The sequence below is a fragment of the Lagopus muta genome, chromosome 1 (genome assembly GCF_023343835.1).
Source record: "Lagopus muta isolate bLagMut1 chromosome 1, bLagMut1 primary, whole genome shotgun sequence".
In the NCBI taxonomy this organism is placed as follows: Eukaryota; Metazoa; Chordata; class Aves; order Galliformes; family Phasianidae; genus Lagopus; species Lagopus muta.
In genome coordinates, this window is record NC_064433.1 from 75,711,562 (window position 1) to 75,733,666 (window position 22,105).

General features: G+C 42.8%; 1 protein-coding gene across 4 annotated transcripts in view; it reads right to left on the minus strand.

Annotated features, from left to right (window-relative positions):
- The window catches only part of TSPAN9 (tetraspanin 9), a 141,191-nt gene extending 119,701 nt beyond the window's left edge, over positions 1 to 21,490 (minus strand). The window contains exon 1 of one of the 4 annotated variants that reach the window (XM_048954924.1): positions 21,360 to 21,490. In XM_048954924.1, the coding sequence (XP_048810881.1) occupies positions 21,360 to 21,369 (10 nt within the window). In that variant the 5' untranslated portion in view covers positions 21,370 to 21,490. The remainder of the gene's footprint in view (positions 1 to 21,359) is intronic. The other 3 variants (XM_048954941.1, XM_048954933.1, XM_048954949.1) reach the window with 3 other exon arrangements.
- Between the last annotated feature and the right edge of the window lie 615 nt (positions 21,491 to 22,105).

Below are 22,105 nucleotides of genomic sequence, written 5' to 3' on the forward strand. Positions count from 1 at the left end.
AGAGACACCACACTGCCTCTCCTTCCTTGCCTATCCCTTAGAGCCCTCCACTGCAGCACTCCAGCCATGAAAACAATCCCACCATGTTTCAGTGACGGAGAGTAGGTCATAGTTCTCCTGTCAGACCACTGCTTCTGCCTCTTTCTGTTGTCCATGCTGGTGTGCACTGGTACAGATGCACTTCAGTTGGACTACTGGTCTCACCTCTGACCCTGGAATGCTGTCCCTAGGCTCATCTCTAGCAAGCCATTTTATCCCCTTACCCCTTCAAACCCAGCTTAAAGCCTTCTCAATGAGCCCTGACAACTCTGAGCCAGAATCCATTTCCCCCTTTGACTAAGATGGTCCCCTCTCATTGCTAGCAGGTCTGGTGCCAAATAATTTGTCCCATGATCAAAAAAACCCAAAATGCTTCTCATGGAACCAGCCTCTTAGCCATATGTTTATCAGGTGGGTCTTCCTGCTCCTCTCAGTTTCTGTTCCTACTACCAAAGGAATGGAGGTTACCACCACCCAAGCTCCTGCTCCATAAACTAACTGCCCCAATGCCCTGAAGTCCCACTTGGAAGCCCTCTGGCTCCTCTCTGCAACTTCATCACTGTCTACCTGAAATACTAGGAGCTGCACCAGGTCAGGAAGCTTCTGACTGACATCCCTGACCCGGGCACCACGGAGGCAGGAGACTTCCCTGGAAGGTCCAGTCAGCATACCAGGCCCTCAGTTCCTCTCAGAAGGGAGTCTCCTATGACCATTACTCTTCTTTTGTTCTGCTTTTGTCCAGACAGAGACTGTCTGGAGGCATGGGGTTGACTGTCTCATACTAGACAGCCCTCTGGAGCGACTTTCTTCAATTTCTTCATTTACCTGTCTTTCTTGCCCGCGGGCCTCATATCAGTTATACAAAGAAAGCTGGGGAGGTGAGGTAAGGCCAGGAGTAGGGTCATCTGCCATCCCAAGCAGAAACCTGTTTCCATTCATCATCTCCCAAGCCCCCCCCTCCCTCTGCATTGCTGCAGTGGGGTAGGGCATCCACTGCTACTTGTGGAGTGTTCCCCGGACCAGGCTGTGTCAGGCCGAGTCCTGAGAGATCTGCAGGTGCAAGTCAGGAGACAGCTCCAGATTCTGCCAGCGGAAATGGAAGGAGGGGCTTGGACTGACTTGCCCTTGCTCTATCACTGGATGTCACTGAGAAGATCCTGGCTCCTGGTTGGTCTCTTCTCACTGGTGACAGGACGAGGGGAAATGGCCTTAAGTTGCTCAAGGGTAAGTTTAGGTTGGATATGAGGAAAAACTTCTTTACTGAAAGGGTTTTTAAGCATGGAATAGGCTCCCCAGGGAGGTGGTTGAGTCACCATCCCTGGATGTCTTTAAAAATCATTTGGATGTGGTGCTCAGGGACATGATTTAGTGGAGGGTTGTTAGGGCACTATGGTTAGGTCGTGGCTGGACTCGATCTTTTAGTTCTTTTCCAACCTGAGCAATTCTGTAATTTTACACTGCTCTCCAACAGATCAGTTCCCAACCTATACTGGTACCTGAGGTTGTTCTTGCTGAGATGCAAGACTCTACACTTGCCCTTGTTGTATTTCATTAAATTTTTCCCCACCCAACTCTCCAGCCTCCCAGGTCTCGCTGGATGGCAGCACAGCCTTCTGGAGTGTCAGCTACTCCTCCCAGTTTTGTGTCATCAGCATACTTGCTGACCATGCACTCTATTCCCTCATCCAAGTCATTGATGAATATAGTAACTAGCACCAGTCCCAGTACCGACTCCTGAGGGACCTCACTAGACACAGGCCTCCAACTAGACTCCTTCCTACTGACCACAGCTCTCTGACTTCTTCCATTCAGCCAGTTCACAATCCATCTCACTACCCAATCGTCCAGACCACACTTACTTTCTTAGTTTAGCTGCAAGGATGTTGTAGGAGACAGTGTCAAATGCTTTACTGAAATCAAGATAGACCACATCCACTGCTTTACCATCATCTATCCACCTGGTTATTTCTTCATAAAAGGCTATCAGGTTGGTCAAGCATGGCTTCCCCTTGGTGAAGCCATGCTGAGTACCTCTAATGACCCTCTTTTCCTTGATATGCCTAGAAACAACACCAAGAGTAAGTTGTTTCATCACCTTTCCAGGGATGGAGGTGAGGCTGACCAGCGTATAGTTACCCAGGTCCTTCTTCTTGCCCTTTTTGAAGACTGCAGTGACATCTGCTCCAGTCCTCAGGCATCTCTCCTGTTCCCCAGGACTTACCAAAGATGATGGAGAGTGGCCTAGCAATGACTTCTGCCAGCTCCCTCAGCACCTGCATGCACCCATCAGGCCCCATGGATTTATGGATGTTCAGATTGCTTAACTGGTCCATAACCCAGTTTTCATCAACTGAGGCAACCTCCTTCTTTACCCTGGCTTCTTCTGAGGCCTCAGGGGTATAGGGCTCATCAGGACAGCCTCCAGCAGTATAGACAGAGACAAAGAACCCTGCCTTCATTGTATCTTCTGCCACCATAGCACCCACCTTATTCATCAGTGGGCCTACATTGCCTCTAGTGTTTGTTGTATCTGCAATGTATTTAAATAATCCTTTTTTGTTGTCCTTGACCCCTCTCGCAAGGTTTAATTCTAAGGGGGCCTTAGCTTTCCAAGCTGCCTCCCTACATCCTCTGATAACAATCTTGTATTCCTCCCAAGTGGCCAGCCCCTCCTTCCATGATATGCAAACTCTCTTCTTCCATTTGAGCTTGCCAGCAGTTCCCTGTTAAACCATGCATGTCTCCTGGCTCCCTTTTTCGACTTCATACCTGCTGAGATGCTCTGATTTTGAGATTGCATAAGTTCAGGGATGTGAATTTCCCAGATGTGAGAGACAAGAAGCCTGTCTGCCAGTAAAGACTGAGGCAAAGAACTCACTGGGTACCTGAGCCTTCTCCATGTCTGTTATTGCCAGTTCTCCCTTCTCATTTATCAGAGAGTTACACTCTCTTTGGTCTGCCTTTTCTGATCAGTGTACCTACAGAATCCATTCTTGTTTTTTTTAAATCCCTTACCAACTGCAGTTCCACCTGCATTTTGGCTTTCCTGATCCCACCTCTGCACTTCCAGGCAATCTCCCTGTATTCTTCCTAAGTGACATCTCGTTTCCATTTGTACATATCCATTTCCCTCAGTTTGACCAGCACATCCTTGCTGAGCCATTCTAGTTTCTTGCCTCCCCTGCTTGTTTTCTCATACTGGGGATCAGAGAGCTTTGGTGCTCTCCTTAAAGAGTTGCCAGCTTCACCCCACTCCTTTGTCTTTAAGGGCAGCTTCCCAGAGATCTGCCTAAGTAATTCCTTAAATAGCTTGAATTTTGCTCCCCTGAATTTCAGGGTGCTGACTCTGCTTTTTGCCAGGCCCATCCTCCTCTAGATCACAGACTCTATCAGGGCACAGTCATTACAGCCCAGTGTACCTCTAATCTTAACCTCTTTATTGAGCTCATCTCTGTTGGTGAGTACCAGATACAGAAACATTTCTCCTCTGGTTGGTTTGTCTAATACCTGGACCAGGAAGATACCGTCAATATTCTCCAGGAGTCTACCAGATTGCTTGCAGCCCACCATTTTGCTTTCCATGTGGTTGAAATCCCCGAACAAGATGAGAGCCTGTGAGCACAACAAACTGCAATCAAAGCAAGAAGGCTTCATGCAAAGGCTCCCTGTGAACAGGCAGCCTGTAGTACACCCCAACAATCAGATGTCCCTTATTATTATATCCTTCCAACTTCTCCTGCTTATTACTCAGACTGTGTTCATTGATGTAGAGGCACTTCAGCCACACTGTTAGCAATGTTATCTTCTCTGAGGAGTACTCATGAGAACCTTTGGGATGACTCAGCATTTCCTCCCACACACACTTTTCTAAAGTGACAGCATTCCCTGGCCCTTTCCTATAACAAAGAATTCCACCTCCTTCCCCCACTGAATCTAGTTTAAAGCCCTGGTAATCAGTCCAGCCAGCTTGCTTCACAGAACACTTTTGCCCCACCAGTACCCACATGATGAGTTTCTCAAAAAGGCCTGTCCAAGGTCATAGAACCCTAAGCCCCGATCATGACACCATCCACATAGCCAGTAATTTACCTGACCCATTCTCCTCTTTCTTTCCAGTTTCCAATCACATGGACAGAAGAGAACACTACTTGCACTCTTGATCCCTTCAATGTCTTTCCAAGGGATGTAAAGTCTCTTTTAATGTTCTGCAGTTTTACTGCCACGGCCTCCTGAGACCCAACTCGAATGAGAACAAATGGATAGTAGTCATCTGTTTCATCAGATATGGTAGCCTCATCTTGACACCTCTAACATGCACCCTGACAGACAGCAAATCTTGCTGGAAAGACTATCTAGTCAGCAAATGGGGGTTTCAGAGCCCCTCAGCATGGAGTCCTCAATTACTAAGGCATGCATTTTTTTGGTGGCGCTAGTTCTGATGTGGTCCCTTAGTTAGTCCTGCTTAACAGGCTTGTTGTTTCCTGGGTTTTGACTGCTTTCCACACTCTTTTCTTTTTCCTTCCCCAGAGCCTGGTATCTGTTGTTCATGGGCATATGTGGCCTCCTTCTGCTCCAAGCAGAGACGAAAGTCCAGCATGTTACTGTGACATTTTTCCTCAAAGTGGGAAGCTGGCTTAGCTTCTTCCCCTTGCAGAGACTTAGGACAGGGCTATTGGTCAGCACATGTCAGATTTCCTCCTATTCATCTCCCTCTCAAATTCTCAGATACTTCTCATCCTAGTAATTTCATCTTGCAGCTCGGCCATCTGCTCAAGAAGTTTATTGAGAAGGGTGCACTCCCACCCATGACAATCCTCTGGAAGTCTCCTTAGGGACTTCCAGATTCCAGAGTTCCCCACAGCTGAAGGTCCCTGGGAGGTCCATCTATGTGCATGCATTAGCCCTGAAGGGCTGTGGCCCCTCTGGGTTTCTGACTCAGCCTAGCTGCTGCGGTGGGTAGTCATGTTTGTTCTAATAATGTCATTACCTAAATTAAGACTTCACATCAATCAAGAAAAGATTTACTGACACAAACTTTAAGAGCAGCAGTAACCCAGCAGGGTCAAATCAAATCACTGCCTGGAACACAAGAGTCTGATGTAATACTTGGCTTTGAATTGATCTCATGACTCTCAGTTACACATAGAGAAACAGTCACCCACATTACACATCTACTTTTGTTCAGCATTTTTGTGAAATCTGTCAAAAAAATTCAATACTGTTCACACCATTGTCAGCAGTAAGCATTACATCACAGTAAGTGGCCTGTCTCAAAGAAGCACAGTTAAATATTTAGGAGGGCAAATGATAAATGGAGTTTTAAAACAGAGAATTATGTTTATGTAAATATTTCACAGGAATGTCAAAGTTTCTAAAGTAGAGTAAACCAAAGTTCAGGAAGTACAAAATTTTTAAAATCACTTTTTGCTCAGCCACACACCTCCACGGTGGTGCTGTTGCTCTGTGCACATTCTCAGCACTACTGCTGCATAGGCATGCTCAGGTACTACAACCATCACATGTATTATTTAGGAATTTCCTATCCTCTGTGTTCTACAACAGTGGGCAGACTAATACCTGGGAGCCTGCAGCATGTTTTCCTTCTTCTTCCTGACACTCCTTTAGTGCAATCCCGCTGCACTAAGCCTGTTTTTGCTGACAAAGAAACATGGATCCAGTGTGATTGAGCAGCCTTCCCTTCACATGACTCCACATACATTCTTACAATGTCAGAAGTTCACTGGTTCCCTGAGAAGTAATGTACAGGCACATTGGTCAGACCGGAGCAAAATTAATGTTCACATCCTGCAAGCTCTCCACTTAAAAGACAGGACTGTGTGCAGTCTTGAAATGCTAACTGCTACAATCTCACAAGAAATTGCAACAATCTTATAGAGGTCATTGTCTCATAGGGAATCTCAGATGAGGGAGGTTGAAAACTTGAAAATCCCTAATTAAACATAGTGAGTATAGAATAGACTTAAAGATAGACCCAAACATACAAAATCGCTCCCAAAGCAGTATTTCTTGAGTATAACATGTGGATATTCATTATGTAACTATATGTCCAGAACTGTTTTAAATACACTGAACTCATAGACCCATCATAAACCCTGATGACAACTTCTACAATCTACAATGATTGTATACTACTCATCATACAGCACCTCTTACTGTTTTTCCCACATTTGCCTTCCAGTGAACCTCCCCTTTTTGTACCATGCCAGAGAGCAACCCAAAGCTTCCTTTAAGAAACTTGCAAGACTACCAGATCATAAGATTATAGAAGATATATAATAATTTTGTCAGGAATTTGTCTGAGCTTGGCTGGATTGCTTGAACTGCATCCTCATCCACTAAATGTAGACAGCTGGTACAAGCCAACTGTAAACCACTGTTCCCAAACAAGTAACAATTGTTAAAAAAAATAAAACCAAACAAGACACCAAACCTAGAGCTTAGTATATGTTTTGTTATGGGCTGCTATGAAAGGAAGCATTTGCATGAAAAACAAAAGCAGGAAACATTAAAAAAAATGTACGTTCCTTGACATCAGCTCTTTCACTGCATAGTGCATCACGCTAACAAATAAAAGACACTGCATACAACTTTAAAGTAGAAAAAAAGCCAGCAGCAGAGCAGCCAACACTTGTCAGAAATTTTAGAAGTATCCTTATAAAAATCTGTCTTTTAAAATGAAAGTCACTTGAAAAAAAAGTGCATCTGATACTACCTAATTCCACCTTAATCTGCACAAACTCTTTAAATTAAGGATTACAAATTAATAGGACAAAAAGATATTCATCATATGAGATTTGCTCAGTAACTTCCTTTTTTTCCTCCCAGCAGCATTATGTGACAAGTCCACTATCATTTCTTTCAGCTGGAAACAACTGAAAAAGCATTCTCATGTCAGAGGCAGAGCCCCAACAGAGTCTGATTCTGCCTTAAGTTTACTTTCCACCCGAATTCAAACATCCTGTAAACAGGAATCTTCCTGCTTTTGCAACTGCTTCCCACAAATCTGTGCTTAGTGTCACAGGTACTGAATTCCATTCATTTTCTTAGCCATGCAAACTTCTATCTCCATGCCCACACTCTATCACTCTTAATACTGCTAGCAGTGTTTATTAAAATCTGGCTACGTGCTCACCTCTAGAAGAAAAGGTAAAAATACATACACAAACTAAATGCTATCAATCCAGAGCTGACATTTTATCTTGCTTAGCATCCATTGGGACAATTTAAAACATGTGTAACTTATTCCCTGGTCGCACAACAGACTTTTGTTGATTGCTAATGAAACAAAGAAATCAATGCAGAGAGACTCAACAGCAAAAGTTTAATTACTATTAAGCAGAAACTCTTATTGACAGCACTGGATGCATGGGAGTAATACTCCTATCAAGCATACCTTATATGATACAACATGCCTCCCCATTTACAATACTACATCACAAATGCCATTCATAACATTTTAAGGGCTACTATGGTGTTGCAAGCAAACATTACTTCTAATGCTTACTCCAGCTAGGTTTATAGGGATATATTAACAGAATATTTTGTGTAATTATTTCTTCAAATCACTATCAGTGATCATTAATCACTTTCAGTTTTCATAAGACTTTACTGGCTGGTTTTGTACTGAATGCCTGAAAGAAATCTGAAGTAGTTTTATCAACTGTCAACTCAAATAATTGCATCAGTTAAATGAAATTTGATTGATACCGCTCAATTAGAAGAGTAAGTTTCCTGCAGAGTTACTTTTGTGAGTCTCTCCAAGAGGCTCTGAAACAGAACAATGACGGCAAATAAGAGGAAATACAAACTGGTTTTCTACCTCCTATATCCTGAGCTTGGTATGGCAATAGTGCATTTGTCATGCTTTTCTCATTAATGTTACTGTGTTGTTTTTTTGTCCCCAGATATTGAATGCTGAATCCTAGCTGACTAACCAATTCCCCTATTTTCCGGCACAGTACAAAGAATTTGGAAGCAATAACCCTCCTTACAAATTCAAAACAAACTAGACAAGTGAAAAATAGACCTGCCCCAAAATTCAATTATTTAAAACAATTTGATATGCATAAATTTCAGTATATTTCACAGAAACTAAAAACCCCTTTCCTATTCTGTTCAATGTGACAAAATCCTATCCTCTTAACAGAAATTGACACCTTCAAAAACAAAGCCCTTGAGTTACAGTAAAGGGCTATCTGAAATCCCACAGCTAACACTGATCATCAAGGTAAAGAAACTGATGGAATTTCTAGGCCTGCGTTAGACACAGGACACTAACTTTTAAATTTGAAACAGTTTCAGTAAAATAATGGAAAGTGTAGAAAACTGCATATTCCTGTACATGCAAGAAAAATGTTTGAAATATCATATTTTCTCTCTCTATAGACATGCATTCTTTCACATATTATCATTATAGGAATCCAACCTATGCCCCTTTACCAGTGTAACACGATCATACAGTATAATTAGTGTTTCAATAGTGCCATGGATTTGGACCAGATCCATAATGTAAACATTAGCCAAATACAGTACATCCTAGTGCCCAGTGCTCACATAATCTTGTGATTTAAGATACTCACTTGGTATGCTTTCTTTTCTGGGGGCAGAGTTAAGGCTGCTGTGCGAATTCTCAATTTCGTAATATAAAACATTTTAAATTTCACAGTGAATCATGTATTAATTTTCACAGTATTAAATTTTGAAGAGGTCAAGATAAAAAAAGATCACAGCACTGCAATCATAACACGTGGCAGTAAGGAAACTCCTAGGCCAAAAATCAACCATTTCAATATTCCTCAGCTACATTTCCACTGGTGTCCTCCCTCACCCAGGAGTACAGTCCAGTTTAACTAGGACATGGGAATTAACAGAGCAACATTCAGATCATGACAGACATGCACAACTACTAAACCAAACAATCATTACTAGATGTTAACACACAGCAGTTTTACAGAAAAGACACTTTATGCCTAAACTAATGCTTTTTATAGATGGCTTAAATGCTACACCATGACATTTCATAGATTCTTTAATTGATAGACTGCAGCATTCTGCCTTATACAAATGTTACCTATATGAATATTTAACACCGTCCAGCTATATCTGTGCTGCCTTGTAAGAGAAAGTTCCAGAGGCTATTTGTGTCCTATAAAAAAGTACAGATTTTAAACTAGTTGTGCACCTCTTAATACATATTGCTTTTTTTTTTCCCCAAAAAACATACGGAACCCTCAAGTTAGATTTTCCATAGTAGCTGGACAACAAAAATACTGCTTTGATGCTGAAAAATCCCATATCTTCTGTTCTCCCTTACATAAACAATTTTAGGATCAATGCCATACTCCTAAGACTGTGTCACTAGCCATTGTGTGGCATCACCTGCAATGACAATTTACACAAGAATAAAAGCGAGCTTCAACATTTATTTTTCTTAGCCTCATCTAATACGTTCTTCACCTTTTCCAAGCTGCCCAAAGGAAATTCTTTCCTTTCACAGACCATAATCTCTCATCATTCATCCCCAAACGTACAATAGCACACGTTCCTTGCCTACAGTTGTTTTTACAAGTTTAATATAAGCATCAGAAAAGCATTTGGCAAGTCAAGTTCTTGGCAAGTCAAGACTATTATCCTTCAGCTGGACCCACTGCTGGGACTCCCTGCAGCCTTCAGTGTGGAACATACGACATGACAGAACATGTGACTAAAAAAAGTCTCTCTCTCCTTTCTCTCTCCCTTCCTTTCACAGAAGGTCCAGAAGCTGGTTCCTCTCTATCAGAAACAGTCAAATACTGCATAGTCCAACCACTTGCCAGGCAAAGCTATGTTCCAAAAGAAGAATACAAAAACACAAAGAAGTAGCTCTGCAGCTCATCCATAGGACAGCAAACATAAGGCTAACAGACAGTTTTTCCAAGCTGATTTGTAAGTGTACACTTGCATAAAACAACATAATTAATGAAAGAGTTAACGAAAGTGGTCCATAGACTTAATATTTTGTACCAGGACAATAGCACAGTCTTCCCTGATTGCTTTCCCTCCAAATGTCAGATACAGGTAAGAAAGCAGATGAAGAACAATGTTAGCGATCAATTAGAATTACTGTACTCTCCAGTTACATTTGCTTTGCTACTTGGCAACACTTCAATGCATGAGCACTGCATTGCAACCATTTTACTCTGAACTCTCTCATCTTTTGTGCCAAGAAATCAACAGATTACAAGAAGGTTTCATAAGGGCTCAGTCTTAGTCAAATTCATCTCCCTTTAACGTTAATGGAAGCAGCATTAAAGATTAGATTAACTTACTGCGAGTATCCTTCACAGAGATCTTTCCTACTTGAGGTAACTGGATGTATGCCAAAATAAAAGTTCCAGAGCAAATCTAGAGAGGTGAAGTGAACCTCTTTGCCTTTTGGACTAAACTCAAATCAAAAACAATTTCTTCAAGAGGACAGAAATAAGGGCTTGAGGGGAAAAAAAAGAAATAGAAGTTATGTCAAATCCCACCTCACTTTGAAAAAAAGGAACAAGTCTAAACACTGTCTCTAGATCATAATACACTGACTCCATGCAGATATGAATTTAAATATTGACAACAGGTAAAATATTAAAACAGACTAACAGAAACTGAAGGAAAAACAAATTTGAGGAAAGGTAAACATCAATTTGTGTGCCAAATTAAATCAGAACTACTAGTTTAATCCTTCCTTTTGTATTTAGACATGCTATCACCACCAAGACACCTGACTAAACGCTTACAGCAACAAGAACTGATTAACCAAGACCTCTCCTGCTGAACTCTTCTCCATTAGTCCCACTTTCTGATTGGTCTCATTATTGTTTCTAGTAACTACTGCTATAACAACAAGAACAAAAAAATAACATAAAAACAAACAACAAAAGACTCAGTGTTCATGGTACTTTCAAGACTAAATTGCACCACACCAGCGCTGGGAGGGTGCTACAGAAACAGCAAACCAGCCAGCATGCGACGAGGACTTCCACCAAACATGTGGAAAAGAATTACAGAACAGTAACATTTCCAGTGTTCAAAAGCTTCATACAAACTACTGCAACTATATACAAAAAAGAGAGATTGGTTATTAACAAATATTCACAAAACTTGACCAACACAAATGTTTGAATTATACTACACTTGGTTGTAAATGAATGCTTTCCTTCAATACGCATCACTGTATCATGTACAGTAGCTAATGGAATTCCCCAGTACTGGTCTCATTTAACACTGTCATCGATGGCCTGGATGAAGGTCCTCAGCAAGTTTGCTAATGAACTCTAGAAGGAGTGGCTGACACACCAGAAGGCTGTGCTACCATTCAGCAAGACCTGGATAGACTGCAAAGTTGGGTGGATAATAATCTGATAAGGTTCAACAAGAGCAAGTATAGAGTCTTACACCTGAGGGGGAATAATCACACACATCAGTATAGATTAGGGAGTGACTTGCTGGAGAGTAGCTTTGCAGAGAAGAAACTGGGGGTCCTGCTGGACAAGAGATTGACCATGAACCTGCAGTGCCCCTGTGGACAAAAAGGCCAGTGGTATTCTGGGGTGCACCAAGTGTGGCCAGCAGGTCAAGGGAAGTTGATCCTTCCCCTCTACTCTACCCTGGGAAGCCCACATCTAAAGTACTGTGTCCAGCTCTGGACTCCCCAGTTCAAGGAAGACTGGCAACTTCTAGACTCCAGCAGAGAGCTACAAAGATGATTACAGGCCTGGAGCATCTCCCTCTTGAGGAAAGGCTGAGACCTGGGACTGGAGATCTTACCAATGTTTACAAAAAAATCAAAAAAAATCTTACAAAAAAATCTAAAGAGCAAGTGCCAACCGGATGGGGCCAGACTCTTTTCAGTGGTGCTCAGTGACATAACAAGGGGCAACCAGCACAAATTGGAACTCAGACAGTTCCATATCAACATGACAAATGACTTATTTGAGGGCAACAAAGCACTGGAACAGGCTACCCAGAGAGGTTGTGGAGTCTCCTGCCTGGACACCTTTCTGTGGAACTCACTGTAGGGAACTAAAGAACCTAGTTTAGCAGGTAGTTTCCACTTGATGATCTCCAGAGATCCCTTCCAGCCCCCAAGATTCTTCTGTGTTGGTTTCAATCCTTCATAACTTCAGCTGCACTTTCTTTACACAAAGCAAAGCAATAACCTTCATTCACAGGAGGCTACATTCTTAACATAAAATGCACAGCAAAGGTGATTTGGGGATAAGTACACATCAAACTTTGCAAAATAAAGTTAGCTGAACACTGTTGGTAGAACTTCCTTTCACTGAACTGCAAATGGAGTTGTGTGGGGATAAAATAAACAAACCAATAGACAAGACAAAAGAGAAAACTACATTTGCAGAAAACATATTGAAATCAGCAAGTTTAGCAATTAGCAACTTTAGAAATCAGGAAATCCAAGTAGAAAATCTCCTTGTCCATGCTTAACATGATTTCCACATATAGCTGCAATCACTATAGAAAACATCACCATAGTGCCATAAGCACTCATAGAGACAAACATTCACTACTGAACTGCAAAAGACTAGGCGGTTGTGTTAGTATCAGACTATCCAAGGCTGCCCCTCCATCTTTGCCCTTCTGCAGCCATATTAATTTAGAAATTAGTAATAACTACATAGTGGTTACACAGTGCAACCCCTGAGTACAGATAAAATTATACCAATTACATTATTTTTCCTATGAGTTCTTCCCCATAGTCTCCCAAACTCAGGATTCCTTCAACTTCAAGCTCTGCCTCCTTCAATTCTTCAAGTCAAATGACTTCAATTAGGAGTAAACTTGCTAGACCCCAGAAAATCAAAATACAGAAAGCCTATGGAGCCCTTTACTCTCTAGGATTTGATCTCAGTTTCCTAGTACAAAGTCACAAGCTTTTATGCTAAGGCTCCTTCAAACCTGCTTGGTATAACATATTTTTTCTTCTGTTCCTCCTTGTTCAGTTTACCACCTCATCCTTCCTCCCCTTTAGCCTACTGACTTCTCCCTTCTCCCCCTCGAGTTCCTTCTCAAGTCTAGCCCAGCCACCTCCACAGACATACCACATAAAGAAGAGCTCTCATGGTCCTCTCTCTGCAGCTCTCATGGTTCTATGAATGGGTGAGGTTGACATAGTTCATCATACCTTATTATGAGAATATACACACCAGTCTAAGCAGTCATAAATCAGCGAAGTCTATACTCAGAAGACAGTCCTATTTTAACATCACTATAACCAATAACACTTAGTTCCCACAGTTCAGCTGATTAGACTAGAGACATGCAGTGACTCAAAACTAAGAAATACAATCACCTTTTTACTAGTTAATGCAGTTTGCTTCCCTTTTTTTAGATTTATAATAGAGTTTATGGAAATAAACACAATAGCTATTAGTCACTCCCATCTTCAGAAATATCAGGCATTAGAACAGCATGACAGAGTTTGCATTATAACAGAGAATTTGGACAGCAACAGGAAGAACTTTCAAAAGAGCATAAAAAAAAAATTATGTTGTACATTTTGAAACTAAGATCAGTCTTTAATGTTATCACTTCAGTGTTATCACAGATAAGAGAATTCATGCTGGAACGAACCTGAAGTCACATATTCAAACTGCTGTTCAATACAGGATCAGTTATGAGGCATAACAAAATGATCATGATATCTTAGACAACATTGACGCTCACAATCAACCCTCTACTTTTCTCAAGAGAGATTAACAGGGATGCCCATCTCTCCACTCAGAAGGTTGAAAAGATCACTAACATCATTTAGTCCAACATTGATCCATGCCTCTGACCACTCAGCACAACATCTACCTTTTCTTGAAAAGCTCCAGGGACAGTGATTCAGCTGCCTCCCTGGGATCCTGTTCCAACACCTCACCACTCTGAGAAGAAATTTTTCCTAATATCCAACCTGAACATTCTTTCCAGAGGCAACCTACATTACCTCTAGTCCTACCGCTAGTTACCCAGGAAGTCAATCCCCACCACACTACATCCTCCTTTCATGTAGCTATAGAGAGCAACAGGGTCTCCCCTGAGTCTCCTTTTCTCCAGACTAAGCAATCTCAGATCCCTCAGCCACTCTTCATAAGACTTCTGTTCCAGAACCTTCACCAGTTTTGTTGCCCTTTTTTGGACATGCTCCAGAGCCTCGATGTCCTTGTAGTGAGGGGCCCAAAACTCAACACAGCATTCAAGGGGCAGCCTCATCAGTGCAGAGTACAGAACAATGTTCACCTCTCTAGTCCTGACGACTACCCTATTTCTTTTACAAGCTAGGATACCATTGCCTTTCTTGACCATCTGGGCATACTGCTGTCTCAGGTTCAGCCAGTTGTCACCTAACAACCCCAGATGCTTTTCCTCCATGCAACCACTCTGCCCAACGCCTGTAGCAGTGCGTCAGTTACATTTTTGTAACTGACATGTGGGACCTAGTGCTTGGTCTTGCTAGAGCTCATAAAATCTTCCAACTCAGGGATCTCAGAACCCTGAGGGATAACAGGCCTGACTAATAAAGACAGAAGAAAAGAAGGCATTGAGAAGCATTGAGAAGCTCAGCCTTTCCCTCATTCTTGGTGACAACATTTCCAATTGCATCTAATAAAGGCAAGAGATTCTCCTTGGCTCTTCTATTGCTATTAATTAAAAATGCTTTACAAATATATTATCTTTAACAATAGTGTCCAGACTATGTTCTTGCTGGGCTTTTGCCTTTCTAATTTCTCCTCTGCGTACCCTCACAGCATCCTTGTACTTTTCTCGAGTTGCTTAACCCTTTTTCCAAAGATAATGAACTCTCTTTTTTGCCCTACAGTCTTAGCAAAAGCTCCCTAATAGCCAGGCCAGTCTTCTCCCCTCACAGTTCATCTTCTGGCACAGGAAGACAGCCTGTTCCTGAAACTTTAAGATTTCTTTCTTGAGCAGTGTCTTGCACTTCTGGACTGATTCCTTTGGCCTTCAGGACTATTAAGGGATTCACCCAACCGACATCCTAAACAGTCCAAAGTCCACTCTCTAGAAGTCCGGGGTAGCAGTTTTGCTGACCTCCCTCCTGCCTTAATAGCTCTTAAAGAGCACTAGAGAGGGAACAAGTTGCAGAAATCTTTCTCCCAGGTCTCTAACTCGTCCTAATCAAAATGAACAGCAGAGGTTGGCTTCAACCAACATCTTGAGTTCAATGTAAAATGTTCAAAAAGCCCATTCCTCCTCTCTATGTCACTTTAGTTTGTTCAATCTGAATAGGAGCAGCTTTGTTTTTAATTCATCCTTAGTCTAACAAAAAAAATTCTTCCAGTTCTACAACAGTAAACTCATCGTTTTGATATTATGACTTCTTGCCAAACCTCTCTGAAGTCTTAATTTATTATGCACGGTTGATGTCCAAAAACTACCCAGGTGTATGGTAAAACTTCATGATAGAATTCACTTTCCAGCAAAATAACAAGTTTATGAAACACATCAGCCTCACTACATGAGAGCGTACTAACAACTATTCTGTACAGCATACAAGTGGAAATGATAAGGGAAACCAAGCAAAGACAGAACCTGCAGCGCTTTTAAGATACCACAGCAAAAAAAGAGAGGCATATTTTCCATCCTCATTGATTATAGTCCAAGCCATTCTAATCTAAAATCTTGGAAAACTGCAATCTATAGCTTTTCATCAGTCTCAGCACCACAAGAAAAAACACAAAACTCTGAGTGGATCAGTCAGTGTGTATGCAATAAAACTCTTAAATGCTTGCTTTGGATGATTGCGTTTGTGAACATGTGTTTTGTGTCACAAATGATGTGATGTCTCATCCCCAATTCCAAGCACCCTGACACAATGGGATGGAGGAGAGAATCAGGAGAAAAACTAGAGCTCATGGGTTGAAAAAAAAATCAAGACAGAGAAAAGGAAAAAAAGAATTGACAAATAGATATATAGATACCGTGTTGAGGACATAAAAGTCCCTGACTAAAGAATGACCCTGGGATAGAACAAAGTATGCTAACGGTTTTAAGGGAACTGATATTTGTGGCTGTAGCTGCAAATATCTTGTATTGCAGAGAGAACTGATCCTAATAGTTTATCTTGTTCTCGCAAAGACTCGTTTTGCATTCCTCTTTGCGTTCCTCTTGGGCTCTGTATCACACACTGGCCACACAGGTACTGCATACAAGTGGAAAAAACCCTGCTGACCCTGGGGAGAATCACAGCAGGAGAAAGGCTGTGGTGGACAAGAGAAAAAATGCGCATTGAAGCAGGGGACACCCTGCTGGCACTACCTATTGAATCCAATACAGGAATGCTCCTTCTCTCTCCATTTCAGCTGTTTGCCGTCTCTCAAGGGTCAGAAAGTAACAGTGCACTTGCTTGGGGAGTTTCTGCTTCCTGCTTATGGGAATTATCTACAAATGAATGCCTGTGTGCCACTACCCAGCAATATCTAGAAATATCAATGTATGATCAACACTGTTTTTCTCCAAAAACAAAAACACAGTATCATCCCAGATAAAATTAAAAACCGGGGAAAACATAACTTTGAAGCATAGAATAAGAAAAGACCAACTCAAGTCCTTTGGAAATTAATTCAAAATTACATACCAACGACAAAAAAAAAAAACCATAAAAAAAAAAAAAAAAACAAAGGAGAAGTACTTCTGCATTCTTGAGGAAAAAGTTAACAGCACTGCGCTTCAATATATTTCAGTCATTGACACCTCTCTCCTTTCTGAAACAAGACAGTTCAAAGCAGCCATGAAATCACACAGGAAGCACAAGCAGCATGCTCTCAAAGCTACTCAAATGAAAAACTACACTTTCTCCTTGACTGCACATCAGACAACTACACAACAGTGCTACAAAAGCACAAGTGCTGGTAGGAGATAGGTCTTTAGTTTTCAAAACAAATGAAAGTAATAAAACAAGTAGTTTGCTAGAAATAAAAAAATAACACATAGTTAACTAATCTCCATTCTTCTGGCAATGACGAAAAGAAAGCTGCTCTCCTGAAGAGCACTTTCTAAAATGTTTCAGCTGCCACCTAGTGTTAAAATTAATGTAAAAGCTGGCCAAGATGAAGATGAAATACATGAGCTAAAAAATTATTTATTATGCTGTCTTCTTAGTCGCCATAAATTAAAAATAAATAAAAAGTCAATTTTTTAAAAGCGCTGTAGGCAAATCTTGGTACGGTGTGATTCTGCCCTGTAGCAGTGTTGTTGGCTTTTTGGTTTTTGGGTTTTGGGTTTTTTTTAAATCAATTTCAGACCTCTGCTCCTAAGAAAACTGGAAAGAGACCAAGGAAAAGTTCTGCTAGATGGCGAAGAAAGAAATGATTAGAATTTTAAAAGAGAAAAGAATTCATCACCTATTTCTACAGCCCAAGCTGTAAGATATGCAAACATTAAAACTAAAGGAGAACTACAGAGACAATTCACTGTATTTTAAATAACCTTTTTATATAAAAACATAACTGAAAAACCTTATTCTCCTCCACAACTCCTACATGTGAATTTTAATGAGAGTTTAACTAGCACGTGGAACTAGAGAAGCCTTCCCTGAAGGGCATACAGTCCTTTTCCAGCAAATGAAGCGAACTCCTGCACACCAGTGACAAAGTTAACGCGCCAAAAAGCAAGACTCCTAAGAGTATTCGGTACAGAGTTAAGAAAGGCAAGTGCTCTAAAAAGAAAAAAATAAGCTATCAAGATAAGCTATCCAGTGAGGCTAAGACACAAAAATCCAAATTGGGTTTTAGTTACTGGAAAAAAAGGCACTATCACAATCAAGATAACATTCACGAGAGACAGAAGTGAGGACAGGGTACAGAGGAGCACAACATGGATTCTGACATTGTACAGCGCTGCTAGAAAAGCCAAAGCTCAACTGCATTTGAAACTGGCAAGGGACATCACAGGCAACAAGAAAAGCTACCTCAGCAGAAAAATAAACAAGGGAAACATGGGCCTGCTGAGGGGCAAATGGTGCAATATTGACAGATACAGAGAAGGCTAAGGTTCTTCATGTCTTCTTGGCCTCAGCCTTCACAGGAAAAGTCTCAGGTCCCTGCTTCTAGGCCTCAAGGTGCAGAAGGATCAGGACTGAGCCACAGAGCTGTAACAACAAACACACACCTCAACCCAGAGAAGTACTTGAAAGCAGACAGCTTGTGCTCTACGATGCTTAAAGAATAGGTTGATGTACTAGCAAAACTGTTCACCAACTGTGCTTGAAACCTTCCAGAGATCACAGTAGGCCTCACATGACTGGAGAAAAATAAATATTTCATATGCTTTCAAACAGGAAAAAAGGACAACCTACCTAAGTCGTTGGGTTAACTTCACTTTGATACCTGCAAAACAATCATGAATTCACAAAATCATCATGTTTTTAAGCACCTTCTCAAGATCATTTAGTCCAGACTCTTTACCCATGCTGGGTCAGCTGCAGCAGGTTGCAAAGGACTGTGACCAACTGGGTTCTACGCATTGACAGGCTTTGCCCCTTCAGTCTCCTCTGCTCCAGGCTGAACAGTCACAGCACTCCCAGCCTCTCCTCACACTGGTCCCCTCATCATTCTTGTGAAGCTTTTCTGGATGAGTTCCAATACGTCCATATCTTTTTTTTTTTTACTGAGGAACAGTACTTCAGAGGTAGCCTCACCCTGCTGAGCAGAGGACTGTCTTCCTTGAGCCCTTTTTGCTGCTGGACTTCCTTGCCAAAGCACGTGTGGCTGGTCAACTTGTTGCCAGCCAAGACCTCACAGTCCATTTCTACAGAACTGTTTTCCAGATGTTTGGCCCACAGCAGGTACTGGTGCATGAAGACGGTACTCCTGGAGCACGTTTCTGGGCTTCAAAGATGATGGTGAATTGAAACAATGAACAATGTTTCATCGTTTCAACAATTATTTCATACAACATGAACCTAGTTTCAAACCTCTTATGATAAAACAACTGGATTTGTGAACAAAGAGAAAGCACTAGGTATCATCTCTCTCAGTTGCAGCAAGCCTTTCAGTACTCTCCCACAGCTATTGCGTATCATTACTGTCTGCATGGGTTGACAACTAGGTAAGAGAAAAGCTGACTGGGATACTGGGCTCAAAAGCAGTGACTGAAGCATCATACGCAATCCAGAGGCTAGTGAAAATAAAATACCAGGCAAGCCTATCTTGAGATTTGTCCTTCTTAGGCTCTGGAGAGGGTGACAATACTAGGGGATGCAGTAAATGTGCTCCAGAGCACGGCTACTATTTTGAGAGCGCTAGATACACCAGAGAAATGGGCCACCAGGAAAAGACAGACTTCTGCTGAAAAGGACCAGGACAACTAAGGTGCAGAAGGAATTAAACTTAGCAAGAAACATGAAAAATAACAAGGGATTCTTTAGACACAGTGGGCAGAAGAGACAGGCAAAGGAGAGCATGCCCCTGATAAACAACAATGGAGAACTAGCTTTATCAGACATGGAAAAGGCTGAGTGCTTAACAAGTTCACCGCCTCGGTCTTCACTGCCGGTCGGGTTTCCCATGCCTTACTTCAACAAGAACAGAAAGCTCATTTGTTTTTTGGTCACTACACCCAACACAGTTTCCGACCACCGCTTCTCCCACCATTCCTTCTCTGCTCATAAACAGTAGATCCAATGGCATGCTTCCCCTGGTAGGCTCTCTCATCAGTTGCAATAGAAAGTTATCTTCCACATACTCCAGTAACCTCCTTGGCTGCTCTACAGACTCAAAATACTCATAAGCAGAGAGACACCACACTGCCTCTCCTTCCTTGCCTATCCCTTAGAGCCCTCCACTGCAGCACTCCAGCCATGAAAACAATCCCACCATGTTTCAGTGACGGAGAGTAGGTCATAGTTCTCCTGTCAGACCACTGCTTCTGCCTCTTTCTGTTGTCCATGCTGGTGTGCACTGGTACAGATGCACTTCAGTTGGACTACTGGTCTCACCTCTGACCCTGGAATGCTGTCCCTAGGCTCATCTCTAGCAAGCCATTTTATCCCCTTACCCCTTCAAACCCAGCTTAAAGCCTTCTCAATGAGCCCTGACAACTCTGAGCCAGAATCCATTTCCCCCTTTGACTAAGATGGTCCCCTCTCATTGCTAGCAGGTCTGGTGCCAAATAATTTGTCCCATGATCAAAAAAACCCAAAATGCTTCTCATGGAACCAGCCTCTTAGCCATATGTTTATCAGGTGGGTCTTCCTGCTCCTCTCAGTTTCTGTTCCTACTACCAAAGGAATGGAGGTTACCACCACCCAAGCTCCTGCTCCATAAACTAACTGCCCCAATGCCCTGAAGTCCCACTTGGAAGCCCTCTGGCTCCTCTCTGCAACTTCATCACTGTCTACCTGAAATACTAGGAGCTGCACCAGGTCAGGAAGCTTCTGACTGACATCCCTGACCCGGGCACCACGGAGGCAGGAGACTTCCCTGGAAGGTCCAGTCAGCATACCAGGCCCTCAGTTCCTCTCAGAAGGGAGTCTCCTATGACCATTACTCTTCTTTTGTTCTGCTTTTGTCCAGACAGAGACTGTCTGGAGGCATGGGGTTGACTGTCTCATACTAGACAGCCCTCTGGAGCGACTTTCTTCAATTTCTTCATTTACCTGTCTTTCTTGCCCGCGGGCCTCATATCAGTTATACAAAGAAAGCTGGGGAGGTGAGGTAAGGCCAGGAGTAGGGTCATCTGCCATCCCAAGCAGAAACCTGTTTCCATTCATCATCTCCCAGGCCCCCCCCCTCTGCATTGCTGCAGTGGGGTAGGGCATCCACTGCTACTTGTGGAGTGTTCCCCTACTGCCTCTTTTACAGGAATGCAAATGATGCTGCAGGAGTTATGTTCTGATCCCATAGTCTTCTCATGCAGCTTTATTAATAAAAAAAATAAAACACACGTGCCCTAAGCCAAAATTGCCAGAATCTCCACAACTCCATTACAGAAAAGGCCCGGGGCGTAAGAACTGCAGCTTGAACAGCACAGGTCTAAAAGTTTGAAAGGCAAACATCTGGAGGCAGAAACTATATTAGCTCCATCAGTTTTCGTTCCTGGAGTTCAGTAAAATGCAAGATGGCAACAAAAGGCAGAGGAAGACGTCCCACAGCCCACCGGGACTATGCCAGTGTCCCTCGCCAAGCCTGCTCTCCGTGCAACTGGCTCCCCACAGCACCCACGACTGGCTTTCCCACGCCACCCCACTCTGCCTACTCCCAAGGCTGGGAGGCATCCACAACTTCCCGCCAGCTGCCCGCGGCCTCGGAGCTCACCCTCGCTCATTTGAATAGACCGGACCGGACCGGACCAGGCTGTGTCGGGCCGAGTCCTGAGAGACCTGCAGGCGCAAGTCAGGAGACAGCTCCAGATCCTGCCAGCGGAAATGGAAGGAGGGGGTTGGACCGACGCTACTAAGTTGGGAGGAGCTAGGGGCGCTGCCCAGGGGTAAGCTCCAGCCCCACGAGGGGAGGGAATTCTGGCGGCGCTGGATTCCTACGTGGTCGTTTCTGCCGGCATACCAACTACGTGGCGTTCGGAGAGAGAAAAGTGCGGCCATAGCGCACCAGTTCTCCTGTCTGAGAGCTCTGCCTGGAGCCTGTTCACCAGAGATGCCCGACCTGCTCCGTTTGCAGCCCACGTGCACCACGAGAGATCCCTGAGGCTCCCCAGGCTAGATGCCAGGGGCAGCACCCTTCAGCACCCTCTCTGAATTAGAGGACTGCACCAAGGTTAACTCACTCCAAGGCTAGAGGGGCACCTAACGTCTCCTTCCCTCATTTACCTCTGCTGCCCTGAAGGGCCTGCTGTTGAACACCTCCTCTGCTCTAACGGGCAGTGGAGCTCTTAGCCATGCTAAGCTGTCAGTCAGCAAACTGAAATGAATGAATGAATTATACCAGCTGGTACCTAAACTGCTACTGCTGTTGGCAAATCTACAGCTAAACTGTTAGGTGCTCTTAAATCTCTGACTGTCAGTATATTGCTGTGGATTCTAATAGGCCTGTCTGATTTTTCTACT